The sequence below is a fragment of the Octodon degus genome, unplaced genomic scaffold (assembly GCF_000260255.1).
Source record: "Octodon degus isolate 3935 unplaced genomic scaffold, OctDeg1.0 scaffold00305, whole genome shotgun sequence".
In the NCBI taxonomy this organism is placed as follows: Eukaryota; Metazoa; Chordata; class Mammalia; order Rodentia; family Octodontidae; genus Octodon; species Octodon degus.
The window spans coordinates 1,373,008-1,385,438 of record NW_004524881.1 but is presented as its reverse complement, the minus strand read 5'-3'; the positions used below and the strand labels follow the sequence as shown (position 1 = coordinate 1,385,438).

The following is a 12,431-nucleotide window of genomic DNA, read 5'->3' as shown; positions in this document are numbered from 1 at the left end:
ATATCTATGCTATTTTGTATATATATATAAAAAATATATATATATATTCACTACAAAATGGTCCTTCATTTATGTCCCCCTTTTTTGTTTACTTTTGTCAGAGATGGGTATTCTGTTGCCATTCATATATTGTAGGTGCATGCATTCAGCAAGGTAACCAATGTAGTCCAGTAGTCCATAATAGTAGTGGGTTATCTGCAGGACTGGCAATGTCAGAAGTTCTTAACTTGAGCCTTTTACAGCTCAACATATTAATATGGCTTTACTTTTTTATACCTTATTTTTATACTTTTCTACTGGATGATTAAGATCAAGATAAAGCAAAAAGAAAAAAAAGCCATAGGACTATCCTGCTACAATGTTGTATATGATTAGATTCCTAAATTTCTGTGTAAAAAATTTTAATTGTTTATTTCTTTTCTTTTCTTTTCTTTTTTAACCATTTTTCACATTCTGTATGGATTTAAAGTTCAGCCTACCCACGATTGATGGAAAATACCTGTTCCATGTTGTTTAAGGTGTCAGCATTTTTCTTATCTCTAAGTCATAAGGGAACAAACACTGCCCACCTACATGGTTGTTATTTACACCACAACACCATGCCTGTCTTCCTCTGCAGAGCCGGCTGGACTCTGGTAGTTCCTCACCCAGGCAGACCACCCTGCAGCTCATGAGGAACCAGTGAAATGGCCTGGATTGAAATAGAGCCAGCACCTGGCCTCCAGGGACAAAGCAACCTCGTCTGGCCCACAAATTGTGATGATTAGAAATTATGTTTCCATTGGAATTTCACAGTCACCATGTCAATGTCTACAATTCTTGTTTAGAGTTTGGTTAAGCTGATCTTGATTCTATATATCAGCATACAGGAAGCACACTTTAGCAATAGCTACTTTTCCGACTAAAGAACACAGTATTAAACCAGGCATGGTGGCACATGTCTATATTCCAAGTATTCAGAGACTCAGGCAGGAGGATTGCTCCAACTTTGAGGCCAGCCTGGGCTATATAGCAAGAACCTGTCAAAAAAAAAAAAAAAAAATTCCACAGTATTAATCTCATTTATATCATCTTAATTTATGTCAGCTGTATCTTATATTTTTTAGTATATATAGTTTGTTTACATCTTTGGTTAGATTTAATTATATGTAATAAAGTCTTTATTGAATTTTACTTTTTAAAAAACCATTTACTGGGTATAGAATTGTAGATTGAATACTGGGCATGATAGCACATACCTGTAATCCCAGCCCTCAGGAACCTGAGACAGGACGATCACCATGAGTTCAAGTTTGAGACCAGCTTGGGCCACATAGTGAGTTCAAGAGCAGTCTGGACTATATAGTGAGACTCCGTCTCAAAAAATAACAAATTATAGATGGATAGTTTTTTCCTTTTCTTGTTTTGGGCAGGTAAAAGTGGGTAGTAGGGGCTAGAGATTGAGCCCATGGCTTCATGAATGCTAAATACATGCTCAGCCCCAGTCCTTTTTTCTTAGGGGTGTGTGTGTGTGTGTGTGTGTGTGTGTGTGTATTTATTTATTCCTGGAGATTAAACCCAGAGCTTTGGCAGTGAGCTTCATCCACTTTTCTTTTTTTTTTTTTTTTTTTTGAGACAGTGTCTTGCGACAGTACTATACTTTATAAATCTGTTGCATCAGTTTATTTTTTTTTTTACTTTCATTGTTTCTGATGAAAACATCTGCTGTTATATGCTAACTTTTGTTCCTCTTTATCTAATCAGTGTGTTCCTCCTTCCCAGACTTCTGTTATTAAGACTTCTCTTTACCACAAATACAGAGTTTACTGTTTGAAGAAATTTGATCCTGTGTCTCAGCAAGGATTTCCTAGTATTTGTGCTTGAAGTTCATTGAACTTTATGGATTTGGGGGTTTGTGATTTTCATTAAATTCAGAAAGTTTGTCCATTGTTTCTTCAACATTTTTTTCACCTCTCCTTCATTCTTTGACTTGTAAGGGCCAAAGGCATATATCAATAAATTGATCCAGGGACTGGGGAGATGGCTCAGTGGAATAAGCACTTCCCTGGCAAGCGCAAGAGCCTGAGTTCAATCCCCAGTTCTGGAAAAAAAAAAAAAAAAAAAAAAGTTTAAAAAATAAAAGCTAAATTGATCCCTTTTTATTGCAGAATAGGGGATATGCCAGAATTTGTCTATATACCTGCTGGTGAGCATGCAGATCACTGCCACTCTTGCAACTCACTCCTCTACTGAGCTACAACCTCACTGTGTTCTCCCACTTCCTTTAGGGATTCAACTTACGTGTATGCACAAAGTGGCTTTGAGAGTGTTCCACAACTCAGTTATTCTGGTTTTTGTTTTTAGGTTTTTTATTTCATTTTAGATATTTTCTCTCTTTGTGTTCTGTTGCTTCTGGAATAAATCACAAATGCAATGGCTTAAGATGATGAAGACTTACTATTCTACAATTCTACATTTGAATGGTTTACATGGGTCTCACTGTGCTAAAATAAACTGCTAGTAGGCTGCATTCCTTGATGGAGGCTTCATTTAAAAAGTTTAGTTTTTCAGCCTTCCCCAGTTTCTAAAGACTACCTGCATTCCTATAGCCTTCTGTGCTCATCCACAAAGTAAGAAGCAGGCATGTCGCGTTCTCTTCACACTCACCTCTCTGACCCTCTCTTCTGTCTTTTGCTTTCAAGCATTATGTAATTAGACTAAACTCACCTGGCTAATCCAGGATAATTACCCTATCTGAAGGTCAACGGATAGCAAGATTATTTGTTTTGCACCCTTAATTCTCTTTTGCCACGTAAAATACTATATTCACAGGTTCTAAAAATCAGACTGTGAACCTCTTTGGGAAGCAGGTGTCCTGTGTACCATACTATGTCTCCAAGTCCACAGATCACTCTTCTGCAGGGTCTTGTTTGTCAGGAAATCCCGCTACTGTATTTTCATCTCAATATTTTTATATCTTGTTAAATTTGTGTATAATTTTATCTTTCTTTTTTTTAACCATTTGTTGGTAGCACTAATAGTTAAAAAGCTGAACATTATCTCCCTCAAAATTCATAAAATGAATCTTTAATCCCTACTGCAGTATTTGGATTTGAGAGGTAATTTGCTTTAGATGAGGTCATAAGGGCATTTGTAATGACTTTAAATGTACTTTTCTTGCCCTTTTTTTTTTTTTTTTTTTTTGGTATTTTAGGGAAGGGTCTACAGGGTGTTCAGGATCTGCCTATTAGATTGGACTGGTAGTGATCTGCCTGTTTACAGCCTCCCAAGAGCTGGGATTACAGGTGCACACCACACACCCAGTCTCAATTGCTGGCTCAGCACATCCCAGGGGCAAGGATCGAACCCCCACCCCTGCACCTGCTTGCGGGTGCTTTAATCCACTGAGCTATTTGGCAGGCCCTAAATGTACTTTCCTGATAATTCTGACATTTTGTCAGTTCTGGGTTAATTTCAGTCAACTGAATACCTTTTTTGTATGAGAAGTAAATTTTGAGTACAGGATGTTCTACATTGTACTTTGTGTACTATACAATTGTATATTTGTAAACATATTTTTTATTTTGCTTTTTGGCTTTTTTATTTCTAAAAATACCTTTAAGCTTTTTTATTTCTTTTAGAACATGCTTTTCAGATTTTTAGGAATAATGAAAGTCAGTTTAATCTAGGAGTAATTCTTCACTGCTAAAATCATATCCTTCTAATATTCTTCCCAGTGCCTATGAATTATAAGTTTTCTAGTATGGCTGTGGGAGTAGTCTGTTGTCTCCATCCACTTGCCCACCCGTGATGCTGGTGATCAAACTCCTCAGGGCTACACATGCTAGGCCAGCATTTTGCCACTAGCTGTTTCCAGTGTCCCCAGATGCTATTGTGTTCTTGATGCACTGTGTTCTTTCTCCAGTAGGTAGTTTTCCCACACATAATTGCAGACCAGTACTGCCCTGAATATTTACTGCTGAAACCCTTTGCAAATCTATGGAGTTCTTCGTATCAGTATTCTCTCTAGTACATAAAAATTAAATATTTTTTCAAAGGTCATAGACTTGTTTGGTGGCTATTCTATGAATACAAAAATACGTTTGTAATGCTAATGTTCTACAGTTTACATCTGACTGAATTATAGGCCTGATAGATTAGGAGTTGACAAAGTAGTTACCAATAGGCACAGATTAATTGAAATCTTTATTACAGTAGATCACATCTAATTTACAAATTTTATCTTTTTATTTCAGGACTAAAGAGTGAAAATTGTGCTGAGAACCTAGGTAAGATATGCTTTAAAGTACTGTCTCTGCAGTGGGAATTTTATCAGTGTTGTTTCTCACAATTATGGGTTATACTGGCAGCCATTGTTTCCTGAAGGTTAGATTGTGCTATTTTTATTGAACCCAAGTCCATTTTCCCTCAGCAGGAAAGTCAGTACTCAGGAGATACAAGATGGGAAGAAGGAAATCAGGTTTATCCTTGGCTCATCACTCTGAGATGCTGGGGGGAAGGCTACTGTTTCAGACCCTCCATCTTTAGAGGAGAGGGAAGGAAAGTGGTGTGGTACTAGACCAGAAGGATATTCTGAGCTGCAGAGATAGCTCAACAGTCTAAGTGCCTGCCTAGGCAAGTGCAAGTACAAGGACCTGGGTTTGATCTCTGGTACCGCATGTCGTGCCGGCCCTGCCCTGGGCACCCTGAGCTGGCCACCAAGACCAAGAATGGTGGTGCACTCCTGTAATCCCAATGCTGGGGAGGCTGAAACAGGAGGATCACTAGGAGTCTGAGCTGTGTGGTGAGACCCTATAACAAATACATAAAAATTTTTTTTAAAAAGGGATATTCTCTGAGACATGGCTCAATAATTATTTCTATTACTCACAGGAATATTTTCTTTTTTTGAAAGAATATTCTTGTAATAACAACAGGCCTTTATTTCCCAGGCCAGTCCTTGTAACTCCTTAGACAAACACATTATTGACCTGCAAGTTAAATATCATTCTACTTTTGTTGTAGTAGTAGTAGGAGGAGGAGGAGGAGTGGTAGTAGTAGCAGTAGTAGCAGTAGTAGTAATAGTAGTAGTAGTAGCAGCAGCAACAGCAGTAGTAGGTGTTGGATCAAGGGTCTTCATACTTAGATACATCACCATCCTTTTTTTTTTTTTTTTTTTTTGAGACGAGGTCTGACTAAATCACCCAGGCAAAACTTCAAGAAGTCATCTTCTTGCCTCAGCCTACCAGAGTGCTAAGTTTACAAGCCATACTATGACCCATAATTTGATGTTCTGTGAAGATTAGCTCTTCTGGATTCTGAAAAGCTAAAAAAAGATGACTACTTAGGAGGTTCTGGGACCAGGACTTTTCTAGTTCTTTTCCTATATTAGCTGACTCTAGCAATTAACGTCTTTGTGGTTTTCTTTAGAATTTATAATACTGGCAAAAGGGAAGAACAAAGAATAATTTTACAAGTGAAAGTTTGCAAAATAAAGAGCAAGAGGACACGTTAGTGTAGGCATTATCGCTGTTACATTCTGTCCTTAGCGGCTTGCAGGGTCCCTCTGTCATACTCTTTCCTTATGGCTGATCTCTGAAATATTGTACTTCCTTATGGGTGTACTCTCAAACATTGTAGTGCTTCAGGTCTGCAGGAATATGCCACTTTCTCCCTAGCCTGACCATACAGAAGCTTACCTGAATGCCCCATATGTCTTCAGCCCCTTCCTACATGTCTCCCATGCAGAGAGTAATGCTATCATTTTTATTTTTGGTGTATTTTTTTTTTTAGACCCTCTCACTGTGGGTTGCTGGCCTTGAGATCACTGTGTGGATCCCAGTGATCCTCCTGCCTCAGCCTCCCAAGTGCTGAGATTACAGACATGTGCCACACCATGCCCAGTCTGTTTTTGATACCTTAGGAAATAGCATTCAGGAGACTGAAGGATTGTGGAATAATTGTGTCTCATATGTGAAGGATGGGTTGACAGAACAATAGCATGATCTGTTTCAGCTTCCTGAAGGAAAAATAGGTTATAACAAAAACTAATCCTTCTTGGAAGAAAGACTATGGGAGGGGGCCGGGGAGATAGTTCAGTGGAATAAGTGCTTGTCTGGCAAGCACAAGGTCCTGAGTTTGATCCCTGGTACAACCAAAAAAAAAAATCCGCCCTAAAATAACTCCTTATTTTTGGGCTGGTGAGATGGCTCGGTGGTCTGAAGCACCTACTTAGAACAAGCTTAGCAAAGCACAGGGACCGCGGTTCCATCCCCCGGCGCCACATGCCAGCCACCCCCGCCCCCTGGTGGGCTGAGCTAGACGCGCGCACACACATACACACACACATAAATAAATAAATAAAATTAAAAAAAAAAAAAAGAAAGACTATGGGAAACTTTTGGTAAGGAAGACAGGAAATTTTAAGATTACTTAGGAATAGCATTATTAAATGGGTCTAATAGATTTGCATCAGAGTTGCCAGAAAATATCTTTGATTGATGCATATTGTTTTTCTTTTTTGCAGGGAGATAAGGTCTCACTCTATAGTTAAGCTGACCTTGAGTTCACTATATAGTTCAGGTTGGCCTCAAACTTGAGGTGATCCTCCTACTTCAACTTCCCCAAGTGCAAGGATTATAAGCATGCACCACAATGCCTGGCTTGATTGATACATATGCTCAGTGGAGCCTCTTGAAGATTTCTTAATTACAAAGTTTAAAATCACTGTCTATTTATACTATCTTTCTAAGGTTAGCTTTGCTGTGAATATTTCATACATTTAACATCCATCCATCCAGGCATAGTGGCACAAACTCATAATCGCAACACTCTGAGAGGTTGAAGCAGGAGAATCACAAGTTAGAGGCCAGTTTGGGCAAATTACCAACTTGCTGAGATCCTGTCTTAAAAAACAAAAAAGGTGCTGGTGAGGTGACCTAGGAATGTGATGTACTTTAGTGTGAAGCCCCTGAGTTCAAATCTCAGGGCAGTGCCTAGAACATATAATGCATCCACATCACTTGTCTTTGTACTGAAATTTTATATTTCTTGAAATAATCATATTTAATATGTTTATTAAGCTGGGTGTGATAGTGCACCCCTGTAATCCCAGTACTTGGGAGGCTAAGGCAGAGGATTGTTGAGAGTTTGAGACCAGCCTGGGCTACAAAGTGTGCTCAAGACCAACCTCAACTGCATGGCGAGACCCTGTCTTAAAAAGACAAAAAAAGTTTAAGTGTAAGACAACTGAAATCTTTATCAGTAAGCATTTAAAAATAGACTGAAGAGCTGTGCATGCCTACAGTCCCAGCATCTAGGAGGTTGAGGCAGGAGAACCTCTGTGAATTAGTGGTTATCCTAGACTATATAGTGAGTTCAGGCCCAGCTTAGACTAGATAATGAGACCATGTCTTTAAAAAAAAAAAAAAAGAAAAAGAAAAAAGACTGAAGCTAACATTCACATCTGAGCATAGTAGCATGTAATGAAAATACTTTTTTTTTCAGAATATATTCAGGCCATCTCTGCGTACAACCCTGGTGAGTAGGCACTCATTTTTAAATATAATCATTACAAGGATGTTTAATAACTTTTCTTTATTTAGAAAATGCATGTCTTAGCTGAATAAAAGATGTAATTTGTAGTTTTAAATAATAATTTGGCAAGTATGAAGGGTTAAGCAACATTTTCTGTGGAAATTTACCTCTTTTCAGTGGGAGAGTTGGCTCTGTGGAGAGTAATATGGAAATTTTCTGGGAAATATGTTGGTAGGACTGAAGAGCTGGTCACCGTGACCAGGGTGGGAGACCCCACGAGGAAGAACTCTGTGTTCAGCCACGAACTGAAAGTAGCCTGAGTGACATGACCATCCAAATGTAGGTAGAAAACTATCTATTTGTAACTCTCCTATATACTTATACTTATTTTGATATGTTCACTGAGAATAAAATCCCTAGTTGAGAACACAGAAAATTATATTTATGTGGGGCCAGTTAGGATTGCTGTCTGAGAAAACACCAATGCAAGCTATCTTGAAAATGTGCTTCGAGGTTTTATAAAATGGCAGCTGCTTCTATAGCTGTAAACTGCAAGAGGGCCGGAAAGTAAGATCACTTACTTGCCAGAATTATGATTACTGTTGGCAAAATTTCAGCTCTCTGTAAGAAAGGGGATGAGTATGGTCTCAATTTCTGGTACCTTGGGAGCAGCTTGTTGTGTAGAAGTCAGCAGAGTTTACAGGGTTTCAGAGATCAGCTTGCACCCGGGTGAGATCAGCTTGCCTGTTGCCTAATAGTGGTTTCCTTCTCCTTGTCCTCCTCCTCCTTCTCCTCCTCCTCCTCCTGGTCCTCGTCCTCTTCCTCCTCCTCCTCCTCCTCCTCTTCTTCCTCTTCTTCCTTCTCCTCTTCCTCTTCTTCTTCCTCCTCCTCTTCCTCCTTTTCCTCCTCCTTCCCTTCCTTTTCCTCCTCCTCCTCCTCGTCCTCTTCCTCCTCTTCTTCCTCGTCCTCCTCCTCCTCTTCCTCTTCTTTCTCCTCCTCTTCCTCTTCCTCCTCCTCCTCTTCCTTCTCCTCTTCCTCCTCTTCCTTTCCTTCCTCCTCCTCTTCTTCCTCCTTCTCCTCCTCTACCTTCTCCTCTTCCTCCTCCTCCTCCTCTTCCTCCTCCTCCTCCTCATCCACTTCCTCATAAGCATCATGCTGAGAAGTAAATTGAAGACTTTTGCACTAAACTCATGCCCCTGCCCCTTTGTTTTAAATTTTGAGACTGCATCTTGCTATTGCTGGGTAGCCCAGGCTGGCTTTAATCTGTGATCTTCCTGCTTCAACCTCTTAGAGTGCTGATGCTACCATGAGTACTGGGGTCCTGGGTGAGTTCCTAGGTTCTTGTGTACAATGAACAAAGAACAGAAAAGGATACTTGACAGTAAGGAAAAGCCGCAAAGTTTAATTTGGGAGACATCTAGAGTTAGCAAGCTCCTACCAGTGGAAATGAAAATGGCAGGAGTGCTGAAGATGTTGGGTTTAAGAATTTAAAATGTTGCACTGGGTCTAGGGCACCCCCCATTGGCTTTTCCAGAGTGTGACTGACAATGTGATTGACAAAGTGCTAAGTCATGCTAAGTGTATGTACTGAACAAATTCTCCATAATTCACTTTGTTATAATTAGATTCATGAGATGCTATTGATATGCTGAACCTTTGAAGAGCTTCAAGTGAAGAAAGGTTACTATAGATCAGTGGTGGTGAGTCTATGACATGCATGCCACCACAGGCACACATGCCTCTGTTGGCATGTGACCCAAGTTGCCAGCACACTGTACTCAGATTACAGTTTTTTTCTAAACTAAAACCTCACTGTTCAGCTTTAATTGCAGCACTGTTCCTTTGTGATACATAAGTAAATTTGGGATTGCCGTTTGGGTAATCAGTCTCTAAAAAATTTGTCATCACTGCTATAAGTCATGCTGGAGAATCTGGTACATATATGTCTTGGTGTGGGGTTTCAGAATATTCCAGGACAGGCCAGAGGTCATTGTCTTTCTTTTCTCTGCCTGTAGACCATAGGACAGAAGTCAAGGGATTGGGCAACCTGGGGTGTTGCCCAGGTTCATTGGCTGGAGGTGAGTGGTCTCATAGTCCCAATTATACTATATATATTACTCCTCCAAGAGACCCAGTTTCTGAAAATCTTTAAGGGATTCTGAGGATGGATTGTCCATTTTCTGTAGCTGCTTCCTGCTGAATAGGGTCCCTGGCTTTACCTGCATAGAGACCATGGAACTCTTGCCCTGCCTGATCTAGAGGCTAAGGGAGTCATATTGCTCTGAGGATTTTTTGATGAACTGTAGATATGAAAGTGAGGTTTGGTCCTTGTCTTGGATCAACTACTACTAACAGTAGTTTAACAGATGCTAAATGAGGAGTCAGCAAGATAGCTCATCAGACTGAGTACTTACTTGAGCACGCACAGGGACAAGGGTTCTATCCCCAGTATGCATGCTGCATGGGCCCCACCCCTGGGTACACTGAGCTGGTCCCTGAGACTGGATGTGGTGGTGCACAACTGTAATCCCAGTGCTGGGGAAACTGAAAACAGGAGGAGCACTATGAGTCTGAGCTGTGTATGAGACCCCGTACCAAATATGTAAATTTTTTTTAAAAACGCTAAATGAGAAGAATCAAAGCTGAATAAGAGATTAAATATGCACAGTAAAAATAAGGCTATTAGAAGCATTAATAAACATTGTGTCAAAGGAAGTCTCAGTGGCTAAAGGAACAGGAGTGAAAAGGAGAACAGTGTGGGTTCTTTCCATGTTGGTTGAACTAGTATTTTGAAGGATTTTAAGCTGGACCTGTGGCTTAAGCATGAGGGGAAAAGGGAATAATGAGCATAAAGGCTGTGAAGCAGACAGCAATGGCTTGAAGTGACTAGGCATAATCTTATGGGAAATGAGTAGGGGCAATAGGGCCTCCAAGAAAGGGGAAACCACATATTAACTCTAAAGGATATGGAAATGAGTGAGGGGTAAAAGTTTGGCCAGGGATGGTAGAATTTAACAGAAAGTTTTCAAAGTGTGGTAACAAGGGAAGAAGTAAAATGAGGTGATTGAAATCTTTGGATGAGAGCAGTGTGTTTGGCTGTTTTGGACTATAAGGCTCCATGTAGGCAGTAGAGGACCTTTAGTGACAAGTTGGATGTCTCTATGAGTTTCTATGCAGTCTCTATTGGCAATAAGGAATTTTGTGTAGAGAGAAGCTGGGAGAAAGCCAGATGAGCATTTGGGTTGAAGCTGTGAATTTTGTGTCTAAAGTGAGGTGGTTTTTTCAGGGGAGTGATTGGGTATGATAGCAGATGTAGCATGGGGCCCATTGGGGTTTGAACAAGCTTTTATCTACGAACCAAGTATAGTACTAGCTGCCTGTCGAGTGGAGTTTTTATGCATATTGTATTATGGAAGTGGTTGAGATCATGGTGGTGGAGGGCTTAAAGGCAGCTGTGAGTAATATTCTAAGCTGGAGAGGGCATCAGGATATGGAGTTCAGGGGGTAGCAATATAAAGAGGTATGGCTATGGGGCTGAAGTTGGGAACCTAGAGGTGGCAAAAGTCAGGCCAAAGTCAGCAGTTTTTTTTTATCTATGGAGAGGGGCTGCATATTAAAGTATATTTTATGGTTTAGAGGTGGGGTTTGGTTGAGATCATAGCTAGGAGGTTGGCAGAATAAGTGTGGGCTGTCTCCGAAGCTGTAAGATAGGGCTGTCCAGGTGAGCACAGGGGCACAGCCAAGGCAAAGTCAGTCTAAGTGAAGACAGAAAGGTTTTGGGAATCAAAGTGAAGGTGAAGAACCTAGTAAGGAGTAAGACAGAGAAAGGGAGAATATGTGGAGAAGGAAGGAGGATTTAGGAAGGTAAATATTGTACGGAGCTTCATTCCAGAAGGTGAACCAGCCCTGGGGAATCACCAGGAGTGAATGAAAGATTAATTTAAATGTCCTGTCAGAGAGAGCTTCTGGCCACCCTGTGCCTGCAGGACCTGCCGGTCCAAGCCCAGGTGCAGCGTGGGTGAGACCCTCTTCCACCCCCTTGGGAACTCCACCACCACTTCGCAGCACCCCACCCCCACCCCGCCTGCTGAGTGAGAATTTCTACTGCGTTCTGGAGACTCCCAGATCCAGTCCTAGCCCAGGCCCGGTGAGTGTGTGGGAGAGCTTCCTCTCCCCCCTACTCCACCTTGTCCCCTTCAGACTCAGCTCAGGCCTGGCATACAGGCATGGGATGAAACCCTGCAGCTGCACTCCCTGCAGAGAGAGTAGGGAACAGAATCACCCAGCTAGTTCAGGAGCAGAACATCTTGCCAGAGGGGCAAAACAGGTTCATTCCCAAGGGCGGCAGCAGGAAGGAGCTGAGCACAGCAGCCTGCAACTGAATTTCAGTAGGTGCTAAGGTTATAACTGCACCAAAGCTCTACAATAAAGGTCAGAAAACAGTGCTACACAAAATGACAACGAGAAGGAACAAAATGCAATCTCAGACCCCAAGCCCACCCATAACAAGTGCAGAGGACACTAGCACAGAACAAATAGGGAATCGCACAGCTGAAATCAATGAACCAACAGCTTCTGAAAAAAAGAAACAACTGCAGAAAGGTATAGAGGAACTCAGACTAAAAATGAAAAAAAGAAATCCCTGAATTAATAGCATCTGCAGTAAAGAATCAAATGCAGAAACATATGGAGGAAACCCAATGCATCCCCAGAACAAGTGCAGAGGACACTAGCTCAGCTCAAATGTATGAATTAATAGTGTCGATAGTAAATAAGCAATAGCAGAAAGTTATAGAGGAACTCAGAGTGCAATTATTTTCTGAAATAAAAAAAAGAATTCTCAGAACTCATAGCATCTGAAGTAAAGAATCAACTACAGAAACATAGGGAGAAAACCCAATCTGAAAAAAACACTG

The 12,431-nt window shown here is 40.8% G+C and overlaps 1 protein-coding gene across 8 annotated transcripts in view; it reads left to right on the top strand.

Moving 5' to 3' along the window:
* Window positions 1-12,431, top strand: part of Art3 (ADP-ribosyltransferase 3) — a 73,715-nt gene that overhangs the window by 35,043 nt on the left and 26,241 nt on the right. For 6 of the 8 annotated variants that reach the window (XM_023707678.1, XM_023707679.1, XM_023707677.1 and 3 more), the window contains exons 4-5: window positions 4,236-4,268; window positions 7,486-7,518. In XM_023707678.1, coding sequence (XP_023563446.1) covers window positions 4,236-4,268; window positions 7,486-7,518 — 66 coding nt within the window. The remainder of the gene's footprint in view (window positions 1-4,235; window positions 4,269-7,485; window positions 7,519-12,431) is intronic. The other 2 variants (XM_023707680.1, XM_023707684.1) reach the window with 1 other exon arrangement.